Below are 26,981 nucleotides of genomic sequence, written 5' to 3' on the forward strand. Positions count from 1 at the left end.
GATACACTCTCTTGCAGCCATGAAAATACATATTTAAAAAATAAATAGGGAAATAGAGTCTATTTGGAATATATAAATGAAAATGAAACATTAAATTAGGATATAAAGTATATATGTATATGTACATATATTACTCATATACACGTTTAATTTGCTTAATGTATAATAAAAGAGAGAGAATGGAAGAGGAGAGAATAGAGGAGATTAAAAACAAAGGCCCAGATAATGATTAGAGGTTAAAAGTATTAGGGGAAGTTATGAAATATTTTTATTTATTTTATTGTTTTCTGCAGTTGTTTATACTCACCCAATCAAAAAAGAACTTTTTGTTTGTTCTTAAAGTACAGCTATCTTGAGCTTTGAGGAAATTAAACTTTTAGTTAAAGAATGTGTCATAATACAGCTAACCATGCAGTTTTACAATTGTACTTGTTTCCAGTGCTACTGTTATCCCATTTTATGTTGGCAGAAAGAGTCAATGAAAACTATAGTTAAATACTGTGATGACTATTTCTAGTCTTATCTTTGAAAGTGAAAGTTGCTCAGTCATGTCCCACCCTTTGCGACCCCATGGACTATACCGTCCATGGATTCTCCAGGCCAGAATACTGGAGTGGGTAGCTATTCCCTTCTCCAGGGGATCTTCCCAACCCAGAGATCAAACCCAAGTGTCCCACATTGCAGGTGGATTCTTTACCATATCTTTATCTCGACCCATTTCTAAATGCTTTTACCAGAAAACAGGGACATACCTTTATTATATCACCTTTCTTCAAGCCCTTGGAAACCTTTTTCTTCACTGGTATTTATCTGACACAGTAAGCAAAATGGTCATTTAGTCCATATTTGCAAAAAGATACATTAGGGAAAAAGATAATTAGAGTTTGCAAAATATCCTGTACTAAATAACCTACTGCAGTGTGGTGTTGCATAATTTTCTTCAATTTTACATGGAGTCATACTTCTTTCATGAATACTGCATGCTCAGAGTTGTCTTTTCTTTAAATAATGCACTAAAGAAATTAAATAATTAAAAATAAGTATTAAAGACTTTAAGCAGAAAAGGGGGGAAGAGTGAAAGGAAAAACATGAACATTTTTTAGACAAAATACTTGAACCCTTACTATATCTGATATTTAACGAGAAAACCCACATGATTGAGACCTGGAGGGAGAGGGGAAATGGCCATTCATTCTTTGTTAGAACAGGAAATTGGTGATTTTTGTTGATGGTCTCATTTGAGTAAGGCCTCTGGTGTTATTGATTAGATTGCAGAGTTTCAGGTAAATTTTAAATTACTTTATAGACCCACCAAGCATCCTTCACAATGGTTGAACTTATTGGAAACAAGCGTCTGTGCTCTGGTTACTGGAGAAGTCAAAAGCTGCATTTTGTGGATCATGTTAGCAGACTGGCAACCTTTATGGGGAAGGTTAATGATATTCCACTTTCCTGCCCCTGCCTGGTTTTCTCCATATGTTGAAGGCTAGGAGATTATTTTGAATGGATTTTAAATATCTCAGAGAACAGTGCACTTTCCCCTAATCTAATCAAGAGCTCAAATCCTCCTACTTTGCTCAGAAATTGACTTTAAATCTTAAGGGAAAACACAGAGCCATAAAGATTTTCATTGGTGGAAGAGGAATTCCTTCATATTTTTCATCCTGAAGAGTTAGAGAACTTTGATTAAAAGCATTAAAAAAAAATTCTTAAAAATTTAAGGTCCCTAAGATTTGGCACTGAGAAGTATACCAAATATTAAAATCATATGATATTTTCATTCTATTTAAATTCAACCCCCAACTCATCTTTTAAAATTTATCCCAAGCTCTATTTTCTCCATGAAAATTGTTGCCTAGACCACTTCAGCAGTATCTTCATCCCCTCACCTTCTTTATTAGTATCATCACTTAGCATTACAATTAGACACATTAAATGACAATATAATGGTTCAAGAGTTTCACCAGATGGCTTAAAGCCTTATGAAACAAACTGTGACTTCTGTTTTAGTCACTGATCATGGCACTTAGTCCAGGGTTAATAAATAATAAATAATAATTTTAAAGATCTTGTTGACTATTCAACAATTAATGAATTAGGAAGCATCTAATCTAGCAGATTAAAAGGAGCTTTGAGGAGCTGTACAAAATGAAAAATATTTGTAGGCAAAAATGAGCAAGTAAAAGGAAGTTATATTAGACCAAAAAAAAAAAAAAAAGCGGATTGATTATTGCAGAGTTACTTTACCTATAGGGGATGGGAGGGGCTTATCTGTTAGATTGCCTAACTGCTGTGATTAGATGATTCCTGATTGACTGCTTTAAGAGTCCATTTCTGGGAAAGTCAAAACTGTAAAAGTGAAGTCTCAGTCTGTTGATGTGGAGCTTGGCATAAGGGACTCCATTTTGGCCCTGTTATCTTTAATACTACTTTTGATGGATGGATGGATGGATGTGGTAATACTGGTAGTCAGAGAAGCAGATTTGGGGAATGCTATCAGAGTGGAGAGCAGACTCATTTACCATATTTATTGTCCCACTTCTCTTATTTACATTACACACACCTAATCCTTGTAAAGTCTCTCTGATTCTTGGAGTCCGGGAGATCCAAAAGGATCTAAAAAAAAACACATTAATGCAGCTAAAGAAAAAAAATCTAAAATACATACAGCCTTTATTCATGAAGATATTCTCTGTGGTATTATTTACAATGATGAAAAAATTGGAAACAATTTAAATGTCTTACAGTAGAGCTTAGTAAATTATGATACATCAACCCAATAGAATATGGTCATTAAAATGATAATTACAAAGACCACACAGGCATTTTTATAGTATATATTATGTAAAAAATGCAGAATATAAAAGTGTATGGGTGTTGTGTTTATAACTTAATAAAGATATAGTTGATTTCATACCAGTACTAGGAGAGAGTACATAAATATGAAAATAGCTATGTTTCAGTAGTGGACATATTATTAGATATTTTCTTTTTTTTTTCAAAATGTTCTAAACATATTCTCTTATTATTATTCATGAAGATCAGGGTGATGAAGGCAACATGTGATAAATAGACAAATTGATAGAAAACTTGGAACAAGGAAGATATGGGAAGAAAATGAGGATATAGGGTAAAGAAGTTAAATTTACTGCAAAGGGAAGGAGATTTAGTTAATGCTGCCTTCCTCCTGATAAAGCTTACTTGTGACATCTGCTACTTACCTGTATACTTTTGTGTGAAACTCTTTCTGTTGTTCTCAAAGTTCTATTGATAATTATGTGGAGTGTGTGTGTGTGTGTATGTGTGTGTGTGTGTATATGTGTGTGTGTGTGTGTGTGAGAGAGAGATGGGAGAACACAGTTTTTAAAATGGCTCTATTGAGGTATAATTGACATAAGGAGAAAGTCCAACTTTAAAAATGTACCTGGGCCATCAAGTAAGAACAGCTGTGATACTTGGAACACTTATAAAAGATGCCTGTAACTGAGAACGTTAAAACCATTCCTTATGGAGAGTGTCCATTGTAATGAATTTCAATGAGATTTCACAATCGCTTCTCCTAAAACTAGTGGAGTTTCATCATATGGGCACATTGCAATTAATCACATTCTGAGTTTGCAGGACCTGGAAACTTAGCAAATGAAAAGGAAAGCTCTGAATTCAATCAGAAAGGAGAAAAAGCACTTGAGACACAATGAATCCCACATCTGCTTTCTTCCTAGAAACTTTTGAAAGGGTGTTGATTTGGATATTCATCTGGGGACAGAGCTGAGAAATGATTGGACTTTGAGGTGAAGAAAGATGAGGGGAGGGGTAGCTGCTACTTGATGACCGACTTGGAAACCCCTGAAGGAAGCCCTTAGCTATGAGTGCTCCCGTCTCTCTCCTCAACCAACAACACAAAACTTTATACAGTGAGTGACTTGGTAAATGCACAGGAATAGGATGGAAGTATATATTTTAGGGGGCTTATCTTTGTAGAGACTTTGTTGCAACTCTGGTATGGTGGAATTAGCACAAACACATAATTCAGAAAACCTGAGTTCCAGGCCAAGTCCTATCACTCACTAGCTGTGTGCAGCTGAAAATATCACTTCAGCACCCTCTTTTCATATCTGTACAGTAACCCTGATGGTTGTGACAGTGTTAAAATAATGACGAAGTCTCCACTTATTTGGCATATCACTCCGAGGAGTAAATATAATAATAACCTGAAATTATGTTGGAAAGTTTAAAGAAATGCTCTCTCAGTGCTCTATCAGAAATAGTCCTCAAGAACACTTGGGGTCATTATTTATCCAATCAAGGAGGCGGGGTTTTGTACCTTGGCTATAGAGATTTCAGTTTCCTCTCTTTACTTTGATCCAGACGTTTTCAGGAAATTTTACTTTGAATTTGTAGAATGGAATAGCCCTGTTCCCACCGAGATTCCATTTGGCAGAGAGTTTATCATTAAACATATAGAAGGCATGACTAACACAGGAGAAATTGCAGCATCCAGGCCCAATATAAGTCAAAAGGCCATTGGATAATAGAATATTGATTAGATCATTTGTTTCAGAGTCATTAGTTTCCACACATAAATGAACCACTTCTGGAGCCTCACATCTTTCAAATCATGAGACTCCATCTGCTCAACCTAGAGCTCACCTCCACACAACACAGTTGGGCAGAAAAGGTGTTTTCCAAAATGTCCAGGGTATTAAATGCAAAATCAATTCCACGTGCATCCAATTGTTTCATCGAGTCAATGGTGTGGCCTTGAATATTTTGCTGACCTTTAGGTGATCAGCTTTATAGTTAAGTTTTTCGTCTAACATCTAGCATCCAGCTCCTTTGAGCCTAGAAATCTTAACTTCCACCATCCCTTAGAATTTTTTTCCCTAATAATGCTTAGCCCAGTTTTACAGAATGTCACTAAGTTTTGCATTGCTGACATTTTCTGCAAAATTCTTTTCATTTTTCATTTCACTGCCAAAATGTCAACATGCAAATATCCTATGAGTTTGCCAACTTGTATCTGTATGGACACACACAAAAAATGTACAACAAAGACTAGAATAAGAAATGATTAATGATACCAACTATATTGCCTGTTCTTTCTGCACAAGATTTAATCTATGTTCACCTCTCATGGCTCACTATGCCACCAGATCTCAAAACAATGCTCTAATTATTTTTTAAATAAATGAACAGCAGTACTAGAGAAGGATGTCCTCCTTATCCATACTCTGATTACAATGCATAGTATTTTCATAAAACTTAGTCTCATCTTCACCCACAGAAGCAGTGTTTAGCATTTATAAGCCTATTTATATTATAGCCTTATTTAACACATCTGTGAATCTGGTTTCCCTGTTTGTATTTGGAGAAAATTGAAGAGAAAAGCCTTCCTCAGGGTCTCCAGTGGTTTATGGAATTCTCAGTCCTTGATATTCTGGGAGAGCTAACTAAGTTATAGGACTTAAAAGGGTGGCACTGCCAGAGTTCAAATCATAGTCTGTTTCCCTTTTTTCAGTCAGTATCTGGTTTTACGCTATCACAGGAAACTTGTAAATAAAAAGCCAGGGAAATATTATACTTTTTAAAAATTGGAAAGCCCCCAAAAAGCTTCCTGTTGAATTGTATTTCTACTGCCTTTAGACAAAATTTTATCAATGAATTATTTGTAAGCATGGGATACCTTTTTGAAAATAGAACATTGCTGCCATTCTGTATACAGAACAGTAAAGAATAGTAGCTGCTTATTGGCATGATGTTTAAACGTTTTTTCTTCCAGGCAAACTATTGCAGTGAGGTTCAGCTCTGGAGTACCTTACTGAGAAATACTGTTACCATGCGTTTAAAGTACAACAAACTATGAACCTTTTTTTCATGCATTCCTAAAATCTGAAGTGGGTTTAGAGAAGGATGGTAGGGAGCAGAAGCTTTACAATTGTTATGTAATAACTACACCCAGAATACACTATCAGAAGAATGAAGTGACATCATGCATGTGGGTGCTGAGTGATCTAGATACACCATTTCTGGAAATGGTGAAATGTAACAAGCATAAAGGATGTACTCACACTAGGTATCTGTGAAATAATTTTGCCATAATTTAAAATTTTGTCATTTATTTATTTATTTTTGGCTATGCTGGGTCTTCATTGCTATGTGTGGCCTTTCTCTAGCTGTGGCAAGCAGTGGCTTATTCTCTAGTTACAGTGCTAAGGCTTCTTGTTGCAGTGGCTTCTTTTGTGGAACACAGGCTCTAGGTTATATGGGCTGGGCTTCAGAAGTTGTGGTGTCTGGGCTCAGTAGTTGTGGCCTATGGGCTTGTTTGCCCCACAGCATGTGGATCTTCCCAGACCAGGTATCGAATTGGTGTCCCCTGCAATTGCAAGGCAAATTCTTAACCACTCCACCACCAGGGAAGCCTGTTTTGTCATAATTTATCTTGCTTCAGATAAACAAGTTAGCCTTCCCAGATATATTTTGAATTACAATGCAGCATTTGGCATTACTGAATCAAATCTACACAGCCTAAACTTAAAAAATATTTTAATTCCAAGTGTCAGTTAAACTTGGTCTTTCTAAGCAAGATCAAGTTGAGTCAGTAGTTATTAAACCCTCGATTCTCTGAGGCTTAAGAGCCTTGGAGAAAGGGTGCAGTGGCATTACAAAATGTCTTGAAGAAAGGGTCCAATGCCATTACAAAAAGAGCAAGACTTGACTCCTGGGGAGGGGCTGCTACCATTGTCATAGGATTCATTCCTTTTGGTGGGTGAAGCTCCAAGACCCAAGTTTATTGCTTTGATTTATCCCACTTCTTCTCTACCTGCTTTTCCCTGAATTAGAGTCTAAGCTAGGGAGAGGAGAACATCACATCCATTCACCATATCTATCCTGATGGGTATACTGCTCTGAGATGAGGGATAGAACAGATAGTTGGTGTCACTTCTTCACTTCACTGAAGAAGGTCACCCACAACCTTTATACTTCGCTTCTGACTGGAAAGCTTTCTGAGAACTAGCCTGTTGGTGTAGGATTTGAATGTCCACAGATGAAGGCGCTATGTCAATCTAAGTCAACTTTAAGCAGCTCAAAGGAGCTAAAGCTTCCCGAAATCTACAAGATATAAGTCACCTGTCTGTATCCCACTATTTAAATATTATACAATAAAAGTAATATCAAGCCTTGAATTAACTTTTTTCCTGGGCTCATATGTGTCAAAGGTCATATTTTTAAATGGTGGTGGTTAAACATCCAAAGAATCTGAAATGTTAATTCAAGTTTCCATTCTTCTGATTGAATTTATAAACACAAATTTGCAAATTAGATTAGTGTTAATAGTGTGCCATGTAGCCCTTCCTTTATTTATATTATTCACCTATGTCTTAACTTATTTTTCCAGGATAGGATTAATGTCTTCCAAATTAGTTTTTTAAACATGAAAGCCGATGTAATTAAACATTTTCTTTTATTTTATATTGGAGTAGAGTTGATATTCCTGGCTTCCCAGGTGGTACAGTGATAAAGAATCTGCCTGGCAATGCAGGAGATGCGGGTTTGATTCCTAGATCAAGAAGATCCCCTGGAGTAGGAAATGGCAACACATTCCAGTATTCTTGCCTGGAAAATTCCATGAACAGAGCAGCCTGGCAGGCTACAGTCCGTGGGACTGCAAAGTGTCAGAAATGACTGAGCAACTGAGCAATACACACACACACACAGTTGATTTACAGCGTTGTGTTAGTTCAGGTGTACAGAAAAGTGATTTAGTTATACATATTCATATCATCTATTCTTTTTCAGATTCTTTCCCCACATTAGAGTATTGGCCTCAGTTTTCTTCTCTATTATATAAAAAAGTTAGAATCTACAATACCTAAGGTCTCTTTCAGTTTTGATATTCTGTGAATTAGATTAAGGCCTGAAATGTATTTGGCTCAGTGCCTGGCATATAACTAGTTCTTAATAAATGGTAGTAATAAGTACCATTTATTATTATTATCATTATGAAATTTGACAAATTTTCACTGCCAATTCTGAATTTGATCGACTAGAAAAGTGATTAGAATCCCCATAAATTTACTGACTCCTCTACTGGACAGTGAAATTTCTAGACAGTTTTCCCTCTTGGCAGCTCCAAACTGCCCATTACCAATTTATCACTGAGTCACAGAATCTCAGGTTGGAAGAGATCTTAAAGGTCATTTTCCAACAAAAGAGGTAGCAGAGGAAGAAATGAGATGTCTCAAAAGGCAGACTCCTCTCAGAATAATTCCCATTTGTAGAGTTTCAAGATGAGTCCCATGGAGTACTTTTTTCACTTCTCCTTGTACTAAACTGCCTGGGTTTCTCTTCATCACATTTCACTGAATTTTTCTGTTAAGAGCTGTGAAGGACCTTGGCAGAGAGGCCAGACACTAGTGGGGCCTCATTATCAAGTAATATGTTGCTAAGTATCAGGCAGAGTAGAACTTCAAACTGCCGGGTTTCCATATGGCATGTTACAGAGGGAGAGAGGAGGGTCAGATCATGAGAGCTCCTCTTAGCATACAAAAAGGAAGCATTTGGGGAAGACTTGGATTTCAGCTTTTTTTCCAATGTTAGTGCTGGTAGTACTCTAACCGCTACTATTTAGTGCCTTGTTCTTTTGGCTGCTGAGGCATTGAAAATAGGGCTGAGTTGGAGAACCAGCAGAGCTGAAGGTCATCAAAGAAGGTGATTTTCTTTTTTTGCTGCAGCTATTGATCCTTATTTGGAAGCTTCATTCTGGCCAACTGGCTCTAACAAGGAAGCTAATGAGTTCATTAAGGTAGACCCCAAAGCAGGAAGCAGTGTGTGCTTGTGCACCAGTAGGAGAGGGGCTTCTTTGGTATTATTTAGGTTTGAGAATCCTGCTCTCTGAGAAAACGCACATAACTGAAGTGGAACATAACCATGAAAGTGATGGACAACAAGATGAATGAATCTACATTCATACGCTTGTTTTGACAGATGAATGGGGGCTCCAAGTCTTTATTATTTTTTTAAAACAGAGCTGCAGTTTTCCCTTCTAAGTGTATATGCATCCAAATGGAAGAATATACCCTTTGAGTAAGCTAAGTGCTGGCCCAGGGATTGGTTTACAAAGCAGAAAAGTGATTTACCCATTTCCTACCTGCCTTTCTAATTCTCTCTCATGCTTGGTGCAGTGAATGCTGTGTGTGTGTGCCAGGCAGGGCACACTCACAGAAGGCAAGGGTGTTAGTGGAAAGAAAAAGAGAACACACAACATGGAGAAAAAAATGTCAATGAGTAATGTGCCCCTCTTAGGAAACACCCTCCAGGCCTCAGGAGACTTGGTGCAGAGGTGGCTCCCCATTATCTTCAGAAGGTGAAGCCCAGAGGCAATACAACCTACAAAGAGCAGCGTTTGGGGGCTGCCTTTGCTGTTCTAAATACTGACGCCAGAGTCCCAGAGAAACCTACAGCCCATCCTACAAACTCAAGTCGTGAGTAGTTTATATAGTCCCCACAGTGGCCACCCTCCTCTGGGTCATCACCAGACAGGGTCTCAGTCCCATCCAACAGCAAATGCCTTCCTTTCTGAAAGAAAAAAAGGCTGACTGGCATATATTGGATTTTGACGAGGTCTTCCCATCCCATGTGAAACCCATCAGTTTTCTAGAGGAACAATCCAATGTCCTTATGAATAGGATACAGGTGGTCTGGGTGGCAATTAACAGTGACCTAACAGATTGTAAACTTTCTAGGCTCCAGGCTGAAGAGGGAATGTGCAAAGGGACTAGCCAGTAAGGAGGCTGTATCAAAACTCTAAAGCCCAAACATAGTATTTATGCTTTACCATCTACAAACAACAGCAACAAACCACATTTACATTTACTCTAGAGTTGTTCAGAGTCTGAAATGCACTAGTCCTTGTTGACGCCCCCGTCCCCTATCTTCCCCTTCCTCCTCTTTTTCCGGTATCCAGCACAATGCCTGGCACATTCTAGGTGTTGAAAAGATATGTGTCTAACCAGTCAGATGAGTAAATAAGTAAAATACATGCCTTTCTGCAAATGATTTAGTTCTTCTGATCTTCCACTTCTTCAGTAGAGTGGGAATAAAGTCATTTGGTGGGTTTATTTTCAAGATTAAATATTTAATATGTCATACTTTATACGATGTGTAAAATCATAAAATGATACTTTTATGAATTTAACTATGAGTTTTATAAAATTTGCATGTTTTGATTCTGCAGCTCTGGTTCCGCTGAGTGGAGGAGGAAGAAAAGTGAAGCCCTAGGCAGATAACAGAATCATTACCCAAGGTGTGATGTGTTAATTACCTTCAAATACAGTTAACCACAGCCTGGTAAGAAAGACAATGGGGGATGGGAAGAGGAGAGAGCAAGGGTGAAGGGGGGAGAGCAGGGTGAATGGGGGGGGGGGGAAGGCGGGGGGTGGCGGGTTAGTGGTATAGTGAATACTTTAAAGGTCAACTGAATTATTTCATAAGGGGTATATTTTCTTTTCACAAGAAATCGTTCTGTGCCAGAAAAGGCGGGGAGGTTCTTCCCCAGAAGCGGGTAAATCCGAGCTTCTTCCTGCCTGCTGCAGTCACAGTGGAAGATACAGTAATGAAGGCGGCGTAGCCACACATTTATTTCATTCGAAATTCCTCTGTGGTCCTGTTTATATCGAACTCAGCACTGTTACAGGGCTGTTCTTGGAAAAGTTGCAAAACTTTTCCCTTGGTGGAGAAAAAGAAGTTCTCATCAGACTCAGTGGAACGAATGAATGAAGTTATTCCCTTGGCCCAACATCTCCTTCCACTTTCATACCAAATAGTCACAGAAACATCTTTCCCCAGTTCCGCGACTGGAATTTTACTCTCCCGTGGTGTTGCCTAGTATTGGAAGCACGGATTTCGAAAGTCAGCAGGCAGGCAACACTGCTTTGGAATTGCCAGTGATTGGCTTTTGTAAGAGTCGATGCGCCTTACCGCCCTGTGTGGTAGCTTCTCCCGGGAGCAGATTTTGTGAAATAAACAGTTGTTGAAAAGCATGAAGAATTAACGAAGTGAAAATCTCGGGCTATTTGTCCGGCAATTGACACGCAAGTGACCTCCTTAAATACTTACTTGTTTAAGGAGGTTCAGAGCTAGGATGAATGAATCTTGGGGGCGCTTGACCAGAACCAGCTTGTAAATCTCTTTAGTCTTTCGGGAAGTGGCGGTAAATTAATACAAATCCAGAAGGGAGAGGAGAGAAGAGGGTAAAACCCCCACCCCGGAGCTCTGCTCTCAGCCCTTTGGAAAGACTCGCTTTTGCTGCTCTGGACCCTGTAGGTTGCAACCCGAAGAACCCAGCGGCGCTAGGACCTGGTTGGCGCCTCACCGTGGCCGCTTTCGGGCGGGCGGAGGAGGGAGAGGAGGAGGGGGATGTGAGAAAGGAGGGGTATAGAGGGGGGCGGGGGAGTCATTTATGCAGAGCAGGCGCTGCTGCCATTGCCACTTACACTCCCAGCGCGCTGCTCGGAGCCGGAGGGAGCGCGGGGAGCGAGCTAGCGAGCGCTCGGAGCCCGGGCCAGCAGAGGGGGCGCCCAGCCGCTGCCTGCACCGCCGCCTCCGCCGCGCTCGGGGGCCCCGGGAGGAGCGAGGGCGAGTCGGAGAGTCCGGGAGCGGAGCCCGGCGAGACCCAACTGCGGGAGGGCGCCCGCCCCACTCAGCCGCGTCCTGCGCCGGAGCCGGGGAGCGCCGGCCGACCGCCCCGTGGGCCGTAGAGCTGGGAGCACAGGTCCCCGGAGCCCCAGGGATGGTCTAGGAGTGGGTGCGAGGCTCGCTGCTCAGCTCCCTGCTGGGGCTCGCCGCCTCCTGCCGATCTCCCAGGGCTGCGAGCCGCGGCGGCCGGGGGCTGCGCGCTCGGGCGGCCCAGGCCGAAGAAGTTAGTTGTGCGCTCAGCTTAGTGAGCGGAGCAAGCGAGCGATCGAAGCAGCAGCCAAGCGCCGGGGCCATGGGCTGGGGGAGCCGCTGCTGCTGCCCGGGACGGCTGGACCTGCTCTGCGTACTGGCGTTGCTCGGGGGCTGCCTGCTCCCCGTGTGCCGGACGCGCGTCTACACCAACCACTGGGCAGTCAAAATCGCCGGCGGCTTCCCGGAGGCCAACCGCATAGCCAGCAAGTACGGATTCATCAACATAGGACAGGTAACCACTGGCTGGCCGCGTTCTCGGCCCTGAAGCTGCGAGGGCGGGGGAATGGGGGGAGTCCCCCACGACCTCGCGCTTGTCCCCTCCTCGTCTGTCCCCTCCCCCTCTTCCAGATGTGTTCTTGCAGCTGTTGCCCTAACTCTTCTGCGATGCTCTCTCTCTCCTCTTACTCACTCACACACACATACATACACACACACATACACACACTCGCTCTCCAAAGTTGCTACGATTTGTGTTTTGTTTACTTGTTTCTTGCAAATCAGGAGGGACAGGTAGGGTCTCTCGAAGGATCACGAGTGTACATGAGTACACTTTTGCAGTGGAAAGCCTGGAGCAGTGGACTGTTCTAGTGGTTAAAGGGTAAGCACGCTCCTGGTGCCGGCTCCCTGTGGTTTCTGAGAGCCGGGATAAGGGGGGAGGCAAGGAAGGGAAAGCCTTTCCTGCTCGGACCTGAATTTAGCCCTGAAAAGAAGTTTCCTCTTTTAGGAGCCAGAGAACCTCTGGTCACTCAGTGAAGGCGCCAGAGGAGTGGAGGGCTGGAGCTAGACTCGAGAAAGGGGAGAGAGGAGGCGGCCGGACCCGGCGTGAGTGAAGACTTGTGGGGAGACCTCCTGGCTTCCCCTCTCAAACTGGATAAGCGTGGGGGCTTCTAGATGGAGAGCCGGAGCGGGAGGTGTCAAACTTCCAAGACCACTGACCTGGTTCTGCTTTGGAAAATAGCGGGTCTTCCTTCTGGGAGTTACGTGCGGGACCCGGAGGCGGCGGTGGCGCGGGGTTTTCGTGAGGTGCTTTGGGAGGAGTTGCCCAGCTGGGGACTCGGAATTGAGGGATGTTATGAGAATGATTGGAAGCACTACAGATTTGGACGTACCTCCGGGCTTGGCTTCCTCGCTCTCTTTCCTGCAAGAAATGGATGGAAGGGGCAGTGGAAGCAGGTCCCAGAAAGTGCTCCCCCATCCTTACATCCCTCCCACTCGCTTCCCCTGGCCTGGCTTGAGGAGTGGCGCTGGTCTGACTGATGAGACTCTAATGGGGGAGGGAGGCGAGGGTGATAGAGGCGCCCTCACAGCAGACCGCTGATGGGACTGCTCTGGCTGCACGCACCCCGCGTGCTCTGCCTGGATGAGGGGGGAAGAAGATGCCGGCTGGGTCCACTGGAGCAGGAGAGCACAGACTGTTGGTTTCTGATGCTATGGAACTCCACGGCTAGGAACACATCCTCCAGCATGGGTACTCTGGGCTGCCTGGGGGACACGGCATCCAGAGCAGGCAGAGCTGCTGTTACTGCATCTAGCAGGAGCATTGGGGCTTCGGAGGAGCAGGAGGGGGCCAGGTGGGGGGATCTTGCTGCTGTTTGAGGAGCCAGAGAGTGGACATATTCTGGAGAAACCAGTCTAGTGGAGGGCTGAGACCAAGGCAAGGTCTGTATTTCTCGTCCCCTGGGTCTAACACACATCGGATAGGAAGCCACAGCCAGCCAGATTTTTTTTGTCTGAGTGTTTGTCATTTTCGGGAGATTTTCATCCTAATGGCTTGTTGGGATTCTACCTGCTTCTTCTATCTTCTGGAAGAAAACATTAAGTCTATTCAAATCTTATTTACATGAGCTTGAAGTTGGGGGGTGCTGCATGTGACCTGGGGAATATAAAAGGAAAGGCTAATAATAAAAGTAGTCATGTTAATAATCTTTCCAGATGCATCTTTCAGGTTCAGCTAACACTGGGCATCTCCCATAAAAAAGGCATATTTGGAAGAATAGTTCTTGACCATACACTTACTTCATAATCCACAGAACAACCATTTTTGTTGGATATTACTTCACTTACAGCAACAGGGAAACCAATATTCTGGAGAAGTTACCCACACAGGTCACCTATCTAGACAGTAAAAGGGTGTGAATCAGATCTAGGACTGTGTGGTCCAGGCCTATGCCTGGGGGTGAGGATGAAAGGAAGGCAGAAGAAAGTAAAATCCCCATTTCCCTGAATTCTGATTTAGTGACTCAGTAGACGGAAAGCAAATATCCAGGCTTAATACACAGATACTTAATTTCAACTGACCTGGACTTCTTGAACCTAAGCAGCTTCAGGAATTATGAAAGTGGAAAAATCTATATCAAAATAAACTCATTAAATATAACTTACACATTTGGAACCTGGCAGAACTGGGGAGAAGAAATTGTCACAGAACTCATTTTTGAATAACCAAACATTGCAATATCCTGCAACCGTGTCTGACTTTTTACAAAGGGCTTTATAGTGAAAATCCGTGGATTTTCATTTAAAAGGTAATGCTAAGAAAATTTACATTCAAGTAACACCAAATGTGGTTTATTGTGGTTTTTACAATGCCAGTGAGGAAATTGAGAGCTTACAGGGGTGACAGAGGACTCCTTGAACTGATGCCCTAACCAGTGTAAAAACAATTCTTACAGTGAAAAGCATTTCCTCTGTAGATCAAAGGACTAAGTCTTGAAGGTGGTAAATTGAGTTCACACAGGCAATATCATTGCACTGTAAGGGCCATCCTTTTGTTGTTCTTTCTTTATATCAGTAAGCCAGCTGTGGTTCAGTTGAGGGCAGTAACTAATTTGCAAACGTCTCTAGAATGTGCCCCTGTTTTTAAGCATTTGGGCTTGGGGTCCCACCTCATGTGTCACAGATTGGAACTGAGGCCTTTTATTGTTTCTATAGTCATTTAATATCCTGGTAGTATTTTTGAGGTCTTTCTGTGTAATATTTTAGGTGAATAAGGTAGTGACTTTGTACCACAGTGAAAATCTGGTTTTGAATATCTGTTCAGTGTCATGTTTTGTGTAGCATCTTAGCATTTAAAAGCAACCATAGGTAAATTTCTGGCCTGGAGATTTCTACAGAAAACCTGGCCTGTCGTGTTCAAGAAAGATAGTATGTAGAGAGTCACACAGAAGTAATCAAACAGGCAAAAAGAACATGCTTGACATCCTGGAAGGGAACAATAATGAAGCTTCTCTTGGCTTTGGTTCTAGAGATAGCAGTTGTTTTGGTAGATTTTCACATAATGTTTGTATTTTGTGCATGGTTATGCCTCGAAACTCTAAAATGATGCTGTAACTAGTAGTAGTTTTCATGTCATTATATATCATATTTTGCTTGGCATTACAATCAGCTCGAGAAAGTCCTGCATTTCTTCTCCTCTAAGACCCAGCTCCAAGCCGTCTCAATATTTATCATAATGAGCACTGCTAGGCTGGCTAAGGGTAGGTACATCTGTCTGTTGGTCCACACGAGAGGGGAAAAAAGAGGCATAGTTTTTAGCTAGCACTGTAGTGGTGAGAGGATGAAAAAGACATGAAGGAATAAGACCCAACATGATGTTAATTGTGAACCTGTCTTTGGGTGCAGTCTACAAACCTGGAGGAAAACTTCTGGCTATTCAAACCCAGAGAGAAGGTCCTCTGTAAAGATTGTTTGCTCTGTGCACCAGCTGCATTTATCCTTCTGTGAAGTGCTTTTAATTCTTGATTCCAAACTGAGATTATCAGATTACCCTCCCTGCCCTCCCCCTAAAAAAAAAAAAAAAAAAAAAAAAAAGGCGTGACTTATCTTGAGCAAGATTCCAGAAAGATAAAGCCAGCTGAGAGTAATACTGGGGAGAATGTTTTACCTGGCAGTCCCATTGAGAGCAGAGACTTGGAAACTCTACAGATGCCACTTGCAAGGTCTAGGAAAGCAGGAAAGTCAGTGAACTTAGAGACCCCGTTCCTTCATCTGTAAAAGAATAAATGAGATAATAGAGGGAGTCGGCTCTGCACTGCTCAGCACATAGTTAAGTAGTTTTGGAAGGCTTGTTGAATCCGGATCTGAAATAAGTGAGATTCAGACTTTATTTAGGTATGATAATAGGAAGACATTTTTATGATGGAAAATGCAACACACTGAAGATCAGGAAAATATGTTTGATGACTGAGTCAAAAAAGCTAAATCAGAGTTCTATAGACAGGGAAACGGGTTTTCCATTTCAACTAACAATTTGAAATAGTTTAAAACAGTTTTCTGCTGGGTTCTAAACAATTCTGGCTGATTTCCCATGGCAGTGCTCCCCTCCCTGGTTGATCTTTGCTGTAATCCATTAAATAATGTAGGATAAGCTCACTGGACATGGAAGAAAGGGAGAAAAAATTATCTGAAGACTGATTATTTTATAAAGCACCTTGCCTTGGTACATTATGAGAGATCATATATGAATTCCTATTTCACTTAATTCTGAATGTGGTTTGCATGAGAAAGGTGACAAGAACCATTTTCCAAATCAGCAGGACAGGATGCTTTAGCAGGAAGAACCTTGTTCAGCAATGTCCTGAAGGTCTCTCACTTTCTTGGTTAGTTTTGACCTGTGAATAATGTGGGATGCTTGAGGTGCTGGTAAACAGTGGAGGGTGAGTGCCCAGTGCTCATGGATCGCTTCAGAAATAGGGGACAGGGCTAGTCTGGTGGGTTGTATGGGAGTGCACTGTGCTCCCCTAGTTAAATCCTTAGGCCTTTGTAAATGGATGTGGGAGTCCCAGAGTGATCGCTGTGTGATGCATTTGGCTTTGCACCAGGCAAGAACCTTGGCTCTGATTTCCACACCCAAGAACCTTAGCTCTGACCTCTGCTAGCCACCCTTACATGCTTGGTTCTCATGAGTGAGGGAACCTTTCAGGAGAAAAAGCCGTTCAGAGCACATGGCCTGCTGATGGTGGGTCTGTTGCTTTAACCTCATAGGCTAGGAATGGCTTGTATGTGGCCATTGGGATTTTCGGGGTCTATTTGAAATGAAACAATGCATTTTTGTGAGCCCCAAGGCAGTTGAATTTGCCTTATGACTATCTTTAATGAGTTTATATCCAAAGGTCCTAACCTTAAAGGTCAGCCAGAGAAGCAGGGTAGTGCGCTGGGAAAGTGTCCAGCCATGTCTGACTCTTTGGTTAAGGGAGGGAATCGTGACCCAGAAACATCCCCTGGGCAGGGAGGGGTATTTGTGTTGTCGGTTCAAGTTATGCGAAGCAGTGTCTGGGTTTTCCCCAAGGCTGAAGTATCTGCAGACATCTCTGTGCCTCGGGATTTGATCATTGGCTAATTCAGGTTGGATTAAATGACAAAGAAGCCGACTTTGGCTTCCTGGGTGGTAAAAATGAACACATATAGATGCTCATGTTATGAATATGCCACATATATGAATTTTTATATTAGGATTAAATTTGCACATAGTTTAGGGTTGCAAAGAGTCAGACATGACTGAGCTACTGAACTGACTAGAGTGCAATTGCGCGAGCAACATTCTCACTAGTTCAACAGATTACACCTCTCTACCTAAGTGTACCAAGAAGGAGCTATCCAGGCCAATAAACTCTTCTATTTGAGTTAACCCTAGGAGCAAAGAGAGATTAGAAAGTTCAGCCAGAGAAGCAGGGTAGTGCGCTGGGAAAGTGTCCAGCTAAACTAAAGTAAGTCAGGAGGTTTCAATGAAACTCTAGGGTTTTCCCTTTTATTTATCAACCTGACCCTCAAGTTGGGTACCTGAGCATCTGCCCCATCTACCTCTCAGGACTGCTGTGTTATCGAGTGCCCTAAGAACAAACATGAACATATAAATAAAGACAGACATAGAAAGTATCATATGATCTATAAGGGCTCCAAGGACATGGAGGCTGCTCCAGAGGAAAAGTAAGAGAATGCAGGAGTTACTAGGAGTTTCTCTAGTGGAGCACTGGTGAATTTCCAGGTTCTGGTAATTGCCCCTGGGGATCTACTGGAAACAGAAATGGTGAGGAGTCAGTGTGACATCTGACTCTCCATTGTTGTTGTTCAATCTCTCAGTCATGTCCAACTCTTTGAGACCCCGTAGACTGCAGCATGCTAGGCTTCCCTGTCCCCCACCATCTCCCGGACCTTGCTCAAACTCATGTTCATTGAGTCAGTGATGCCATCCAACCATCTTATCCTCTGTCATCCCCTCTCCTCCTGCCTTCAATCTTTCCCAGCATCCGGGTCTTTTCTAGTGAGTTGACTCTTCACAACAGGTGGCCAAAGTATTGGAACTTCAGAATCAGTCCTTCCAATGAATATTCAGGATTGATTTCCATTAGGATTGACTAGTTTGATCTCCTTGCAGTCCAGGGAGTCTTCTCCAACACCACAGTTCAAAAGCATCAATTCTTTGGTGCTCAGCCTTCTTTATGGTCCAGTTCTCACATCCACAGATGACTGCTGGAAAAACCAAAGCTTTGACTAGATGGGCCTTTGTTGGCAATGTCTGCTGTTTAATATGCTGTCTAGGTTTGTCATAGCTTTTCTTCCAAGGAACAAGTGTCTTTTAATTTAATGACTGCAGTCACCATCTGCAGTGATTTTGGAGCCCAAGAAAATAAAGTCTCTCACTGTTTGCATTGTTTCCCCATCTATTTGCCATGAAGTGATGGGACCATATGCCATGATCTTCATTTTTTGAATGTTGAGTTTTAAGCCAGCTTTTTCACTCTCCTCTTTCACCTTCAACAAGAGGCTCTTAATTCTTCTTCATTTACTGCCATAGCGGTGGTATCATCTGCATATCTGAGGTTACTGATATTTCTCTTGGCAATCTTGTTTCCAGCTTGTGCTTCATCCAGCCCAACATTTCTCATGGAAAGTCTCACATTTCCCCTGAGAGCCTTGGAGGGTGGTGCAGGGCTGGGACAGCTGACCAGAGCATCAAGCAGCCAGGGCTCCCCATCTCTTGGTTGAACAGCTTTGGTTTATAAGGCATATGCAATGTGGAGGTTGCATGATTTTTTATTTTTATATAGACAATCAAACATAGTCTTTTAAGTTTGACTCAAATATGAGTTATGTGTAGGAGAGTAGTGGGAAATAAAACTGAAGTATAGAGAGGCCCATAAAGAATACAGATGGGACTCTTTTGAGTACATGTGTGAAAAACCCAACTCATACTGCTCAAATAAAAACGATAAACAGGCAGATAAGGGAACAGGGAATCTGTTGGTTTAAACAGATCTACATGCCTTTATGTGAAGTTCTAAAGCCAGAAGCTGAAACTTTTTGCAGCCAAACCTCATCTCATCTGTACTTTCTTCATGGCAAAAACCTACCCTGACCTAAACTGACATCAAGTAGGACATTAATGTGTTTGATTGCAGAAGTCTATTACTGAGTTTGATTTTGAGGATGTTCTCCTTGATCCATATAGAGTGTGTATTACACTCCACTGTACTTTTCTCATCTGAAGAATTATGAATTTCTGAAACACATCAAGTTTCAGAAAAGTGATTATGGGTCTATCCAGCTGAAAAGTCAGAGGTAGTACTAACATTGGATTCTTATCTGTTTCCCTGTATTTGCTTCGTTTTCAATCAGGCCCTTTCCATGAGCAGTAGAGCTCTTTTGATTCTTAGTACCTCTCTTATGCAGTCTTGAAATTAACCCCTGAAAAAGATTGCAGTTCTTCCCAGTTGGGTCATATCCCTATTTTCAGGCCAGTCCCTTTGTTTGTGGGGGTGGTGGTGTTTTGGTGAGTTAGCTTGGGTCACTTGTCCTCCCTTGAAGTGAGGGAGATGTTGACATTGGGTGGGCACCCTACCAACTAAGGAAGGACAGTTTCCTAAAAGAAGAGAGGATGCCACCACTAGACTAAAGGAAAGGAGATGTAGAACAAGAAAAGTACCCACTACAAATCAGATTATATAAAGCCTTAAATGTCTAGGTTAGGGAGTTTCAACGTGATCAAGGAAGATAAAGAATTACATTGAAGTTCCCTGAGAAGGAGGCAACACCCTATTGATTCAAAACACATGAGAATCTACCATGTAATCCATAATATACTCTCTGCTCTCAGGGACCTAGGGTGTTTTTATCCATAACCACTGCTAAGGAAGGCAAGTACTGATGGAGTCTTAGGCAGTGCAGTATGGTTCAGCCTTGCCTGGTGGGGAATTCGCTGGTAGTCGTGTGCATAATGAACCGGAGGAGGCAGAGAAGGTATTGTGTTGGGCAAAGTTATTGTTATAAACACAGAACTTGGGAAAACTGAAAGAATAGATTCGGAAGCTCTAGTACAATTGGATTCAATATGGCTTAGTTACCCAGTGGAAGGGGACGATGAGACAGAGTGAGAAGATGAAGAGGAAAGAGTTTATAGCTTGGGACCAGGAACATGGGGGTCATCTGTGGAATGAGGACAGCCTCAGGAGCGTTTCGGGGAACCACATGGGAGGCCCAGCTGTAGCGTTGTCAGCAGGTAGAGAGCCATACAGATGGAAATATACAGTAGCCGGGAGAGAATTTAGGGCAGGAGAGAAGTGAGGACTGCCGCTCAGCCATCTCAGTATGAGTAAAGCTGTGAAAGGACGCAGGATGCTAAGATGTGAAGCAAACAAGATAGGGCTGAGAATACAACCCGAAGGAATGTCTCCATGTAGAGGGCAAGGGATAGAGGGAGTAGATGAAGAAGGTGGGGAGGCCCTGAAGACACAGTCATGAAGCCACAGAGAGCTACACTAGAGAAAATCTAGGTGATGAGAATTGGAACATGGTGCCCATGCTCTTAACACCAGTGCTTGACCGAATAGTGAGGGGACGTTTCACTGCTCATCTGCCCGCCCTCCTATGTCATCTCCCTTCATCTCTTTCTCATCAATGTCCTGGTGTATTTAGGATCATAGGTACAGAACTAAAAGGGTTTGAATCCTAATACTGCCACTTCCTAGCTGGGGCACCCTAGGCGAGCATCTTAAAGATGCTTAAAGAAGCACCCATCTGTCTTACTTTCTTCATGTGTGGAAAAGATCTAATAGTATTATTTCCCTCCTAGAATTGTTGTGAGGATTAGTTAAAAGTAGTTAGAATGGTGCCTGGCACATATTACATACCCAGTAAATCTCAATTGTCTTATCTTGTTTTTTTAAGCCAAGTTATGCTCAGTTTCTATACACTTACCATTATATTGTGAGGCTTTTCCAATGTTACTGAATACTTTTACAGACACTTTAATGGCCGCATAATTGAAGGTACCATACTAAGTTGCAGTTAGTGTGACCATACACCAGTCAGTCCTAACAGAAATCGGTCCTGAATATTCATTGGAAGGACTGATGCTGAAGCTGAAACTCCAATACTTTGACCACCTGATTCAAAGAACTGACTCATTTGAAAAGACCCTGATGCTGGGAAAGATTGAGGCAGGAGGAAAAGGGGATGACAGAGGATGAGATTGTTGGATGGCATCACCAACTCAAGGGACATGAGTTTGAGTAAGCTCTGGGAGTTGGTGATGGATAGGGAAGCCTGGCGTGCTACAGTCCATGGGGTCGCAAAGAGTTGGATATGACTGAGTGACTGAACTGAACTGATACCATATTTTGCAAGGGAGAGCACTGGTTTATGCCTGAAGTAAATCAGTTCACATCCATTCAGTATTTTTTTTAATATCCCCTTCACTTTCAAACGTATCTGAGTTTGGCAGAGAAATGATATGGTCAGGCTGATTGAATGTGTGTGTTTGTGTGTGGGTGTGTAATTGCATATCTGTTCTTCCACTAGCTGGGAAAGCCAGGCTGTGCCTCATTCCTATTTGTGTCCCCAGCACCAAGCACAGTGGGTGGCATAGGGGAAGCCCAGTGGGCACTTGGGGCAGCAAGCATAATGGATATACCTAGAGAGGAATGGATTTGGAAAGCAAGAGGAACATGGGTGCCTTGAGACTAAAGAGGAATGAAGGTGAATGGAGATTTAGAGAGTTCATGTTGGGGAGGAAAGGAAGCGAGCGTGTGTGGACAATGGCCTGGATCGCATTATCAGTTCGGAGGTGAAGGCCACTGGCAGAGAGAGGGGGAACTGGGCGAAATTAGTGGCCCAGTGCTTCAGTGTTTGGGAACATTGTTAGGAAATTCTAATAAGAGATAATGACCAATGCCAGTGAGAAGAGTTGCCAAATAGTGACGGCAATAGCTGCTTTTATGTGGTTATTGCTCAGTAAGTAGTGGTTAACAGAAAGAGTGAGAAAATGAACCAGCCTCCATTGTTTTGTGCTTTGGTCACTAATACTCAGGAACCTGAGGTTAGATAAAGACAAAACAGGGAGTTAGAATGTGTTAGGGTGAGGAAAAAAGGAACGAGAGACTGTGGGAAGCTGGGGGTGATGGGGATGAATGGTTCTTGAATGGAAAGGATTCCATCTTTGAAATGATAGACCACAGTGTCCAGGTTTTGAGGAGTGGTAAAGCCAAAATAGGACTGGCGAACCAAAGGAAGAGGGCAGTTATAAAGGCTGCAGTTCAACATGGAAATGGAAAGCCAGTTCGGTAAGAGGAGTAGAGGTGGAAAGATGGAAGCCATCCCAGAGGGTAATTTTGTTTGTATAGACTAGAGCTATGCTGCATAAAGTTAAGGTCCAGGGTGGGATGACCAGATAGAGAACAGGTGAAGGCCAGTGAATTGGATGGAATCAGGAAATGGTGAGACTGTGATATTAGCAGGGTTATCAGCTTGGTTAAGATAAGGTTTCCAAGTATTTCGTGCTGGTGTACCCACTAGGCAGATAAACATGAAGTCTGACCCATACTTCAATTCTCCTTTGGTAAATTTAGGTATTATCTCTACTTTACACATCTGTGCATTACTATTTGCACTGCAGGTCTTGTGTCAACTTGAGGGATAAAGACAGACACATGAGCGATTGCTTTCAATTCTCAAATGAACCTTCCCATATTTGATTTAAAACCTGAAGATTGTGTTGAGCACTGAATATGGAGGGAAGGTTGTAAACAGCGAATGTGAAGCCAGGAATAATATTTAAGGGTGATTTTAAAGTGTTTTGTATGATGTCCCATTTTATGTTTGCCTCTACCTTTTAGCTGTCATATAGACTACTTTCCATTAGAGTAAATAATTATACCTATAATTTATTTACATCATGTATTCTGCCCTTTACATAATTATATAATATAATGAAACTATGTATCTTTTATGTATTCTTAGTTTAACTTTACTGCCTTATAAGAATATGGATATATTTTGAAATGTGTTTTTAATCTTATTTATAATTTGCTCTCTGTATAATGTATAATATTTTTAGATTGCTCTCTACAATCTTAGATTAATCTTGTTTGCATTTATACGTGAATCAAATTGTTCGGTTAGGGTGAGCATCATACAAGAAGCATGAAGTTTCTAGTTGAATGTTCTGTGCATTATGCGTGCATGCTCAGTTGTGTCCGACTCTGTGACCCCAAGGACTGTAGCCCACGAGGCTCCTCTGTCCATGGGATTATCCCAGCAAAAATACCTGAGTGGGTTGCCATTTCCTCCTCCAGGAGATATTCCTAACCCAGGGACTGAACCCATGTCTCCTGTGGCTTTTGCATTTGCAGGCAGATTCTTTACTGCTGAGCCACCTGGGAAGCCCTGTCTGTGCATTATCTAAGGGGTTAATTCTGTCCTGGGCAAATTGCTTTGTGGATACCCTGCCATCATTGAAACTGGTTAAGATTTATTAAAAACAAGTCCTTCCCTGCTGCCTTTCCCAGTGTGCATATATGTGTACACACACACAAATATATATCTCATGTATATTTTCCCTGAGTACTTAAGGGCTGATATTTTTGTAATAAGTACTTAAGGCCTGGTATTTTTCTACTCTGAGAAGCTCTTACAGCTGTAAAAATATACCAGTTCTCTCCATATCAATGTTCCCAGGCTTGTACCTTGTTTTCACTAGTTGAAGTTTCTCAACCATAATAAAACTGGGCAGTGCTCACGAGTTTGAATGCAGTGCAGGCGGGGAAGACAGTTTCAGGACCTTTAGCCTTGTAAGTGCGTATCCATAACTACAAGTTTAGAAGTTTGCCGCTTACTCATCCTGGGCCTATTCTAGGTGCATTTAACTAATATGTTTTTTGTTTTTTTTTCCTCCTGTATGTGTGTGGGACCCATTCATCAATTTCAGCTTTTCAAGAGAAAACTAAATTGTAGGCCATTTAAGATTTATTATAGCCTAGTTTCCAGCAAAATCTTTTCTCTTTATTTTTTTTAACCTTGGGATGTCTTTCCACTTGTTTGGTGCTCATGAGCCGGTTTACCAAGTGCTGCATTGTTTGACTCACGATAGGATGATGTCATTGCTTCTGGGCTGGTTGGACAATGCTGAGAATCAGTAAACAAAACTCAGGGATGAAAACAGGTGACTTGAATTCTCCTCTAGGTCCTGCCCTGCCACAAATTTTCCACATACTTATGAAATGGTCACAGGTTGTTGTTGTTGTTTTTCCTATCTTAAAGGATTAGTTTTATTCATTGTTTTATTTTAAAAATAGTGATTGAAGGATACCATCAAGAAAGTCAAAAGACAACCCACAGAATAGGAGAAAATATTTGCAAATCACATCTGATGAGAGACTTGTATCCAGAATATATAAGGAGCACCTACAGTCAATACTAAAAGACAAATAACCCAGTTAAAAATGGGCACAAAAGATCTGAATAGACACATCTCCAATAAGCACATGAGAAGATGCTCAATATCATTAGTCATTAGGGAAATGCAAATCAAAACCACAATGAGATACTAATTCACATCATACTCAATTGGACTGCTATAATCAGAAAGACAGATAATCACAAGTGTTGGCAAGGATGTGGAAAAATTGGAACTCTCATATGCTATTGGTAGAAAAGCAAAGTGTTGCAACCACTGTAGGAAGACGATCTAGCAGTTCCTTAAAAGGTTAAATGTATTAGTAGAAGTACCATATGATCCAACAATTCCACCCCTAAATGTACATTCAGGGGAAATGAAACCTTTGTTCACACAAACACTTATAGACAAAAGTCCATGGCAGCATTATTCACTGGAGCCAGAAAAATGGAAACAACCCAAATGTCTATCAACTGATGAATGGACAAACAAAATATAGTGTTTCCTTATATGGAATATTCTGCAATAAAAATGAATGAAATACTAATACAGCTTCCCTGTTGGCTCATTGGGTAAAGAATCCACCTGCAATGTAGGAGACACAGGAGACGCAGGTTCGATCCCTGAATCTGGAAGATCCCCTGGAGTTGGAAATGGCAACCCACTCCAGTATTCCTGCCTGGGAAACCCCATAGACAGAGAAGCCTGGTAAGCTCCAGTCCATGGATTAGCAAGGAGTCTGATATGACTGAGCAACTAAGAACTAATACAGCTACAACGTGGATGAACCTTGAAAACATTTTCCCTGGCTGGGTGAAAAGAGCCAGTCACAAAAGGCCATGCATGTAGGATTCTGTTTATATGAAATGTCCAGAGCAGACAAATGTACAGAGAAAGAAAGATTAGTGGTCATCTAGAACTGGAGCAGTGAGGAATTGGTGGTGGGGGCGGGGGTACTACTAATGGGTTTGGGGTTTCTTCTGGGGTGATGAAAATGATCTGAAATTGAATGTGGTGATTTTTATACAGCTGTGTAACTGTACTAAAAATCATTGAATAGTATATTTTGATGAATGTATGGTATTTGAATTTTATCCCAGTAAAGCTGCTAAAAAATAATTATTGAGTACCTATTGTTTAACAGCCATTTGAATAGATCCAGTCCTACTATATCTGTCTTTAGTAAGACGTCTGCTCACATGGGAGACGGCAGTGGCACCCCACTCCAGTACTCTTGCCTGGGAAATCCCATGGATGGGAGGGGCCTGGTAGGCTGCAGTCCATGGCGTCACAAAGAGTCAGACACGACTGAGAGACTTCACTTTCACTTTTGACTTTCATGCATTGGAGAAGGAAATGGCAACCCACTCCAGTGTTCTTGCCTGGAGAATCCCAGGGACAGGAGCCTGGTGGGCTGCCATCTATGGGGTCACACAGAGTCAGACACGACTGATGTGACTTAACAGCAGCAGCTGCTCACATGGAGCTTATATTTAGTGGAAGGAGCCAACCTATGAGGCCATTATGAAATAAAGTAATTTCAAATGATAAGTTGCTATTGGAAAGCAGAATACATTGGTAGAGTCTCAAGTGCCTGAGGATGGGAGGACTCCTTTAGATAGGCTAGTTAGGGAGCCTCACTAAGTAGGGAGCACTTGAGCAGAGAGCTGAATAAGGAGCTGGCTACCTGGAGGGCTGGGGTGGGGTGAGGTCCACGCAGAGGCGACAACAGTGCAGAGTCCCTAGAGGAACAGAAGCCAGCTGGTGTAAATGAAGTCTAGTGACCAAGGATGGAGGGGTTGAGCTTGCGATCGAAGAGGATGGTCTTAAAGCTTAATTTTGACCATGCCGCTTACCTGTTCAGAAGTCACCGTTAGCCGCCATTTACCTTCTGCATTTAAACAGATTCTTCGTCTGTGCTTTTAAAGGCTCCTGTCTACTTGTCTCAAAATACTTTTCCCGTCCCCCCCCTTTTTTTTTTGCTCTGTCCCTTAACAAAGCCAAACTGGACTTCCCATTATTCCCCAGATCCTATATGTAATCCTTTCCTGTTTCTGTGCCAGTCTTTCCACCTGGACTATTCACCTGACTCCTTGCTCTTCTGGAAATTCTCTTCTTCAAGGTACATCTCAGATGTCACTTGCACAATACCTCACTCTGGAAATACAGGTAAAATACAGGTATAGGCATAGTCACTCTGATATTTCAGTTTGTTGATTCCAATTGTATTTTGCCCCAAATCCTAATAAGCTGAGTGTAGTTAAGTTTTTTCTTCTTTTTTCTCCTTGTAAAAGGCTTAATTATTCTGTAGCACATAGCATGGTGTTGGCTCTATATAAATAATCATTAAATATTGATCAAATCCTAA

General features: G+C 42.0%; 1 protein-coding gene across 3 annotated transcripts in view; it reads left to right on the plus strand.

Moving 5' to 3' along the window:
• Nucleotides 11,460-26,981, plus strand: part of PCSK5 (proprotein convertase subtilisin/kexin type 5) — a 505,527-nt gene continuing 490,005 nt past the window's right edge. For 2 of the 3 annotated variants that reach the window (XM_013965990.2, XM_005683788.3), the window contains exon 1: nt 11,486-12,178. In XM_013965990.2, coding sequence (XP_013821444.2) covers nt 11,987-12,178 — 192 coding nt within the window. In that variant the 5' untranslated portion in view covers nt 11,486-11,986. Of the gene's footprint in view, nt 12,179-26,981 lie in introns of all 3 variants that reach the window. The other variant, XM_005683789.3, reaches the window with a different exon arrangement.

The sequence above is a fragment of the Capra hircus genome, chromosome 8 (assembly GCF_001704415.2).
Source record: "Capra hircus breed San Clemente chromosome 8, ASM170441v1, whole genome shotgun sequence".
Taxonomy (NCBI): Eukaryota; Metazoa; Chordata; class Mammalia; order Artiodactyla; family Bovidae; genus Capra; species Capra hircus.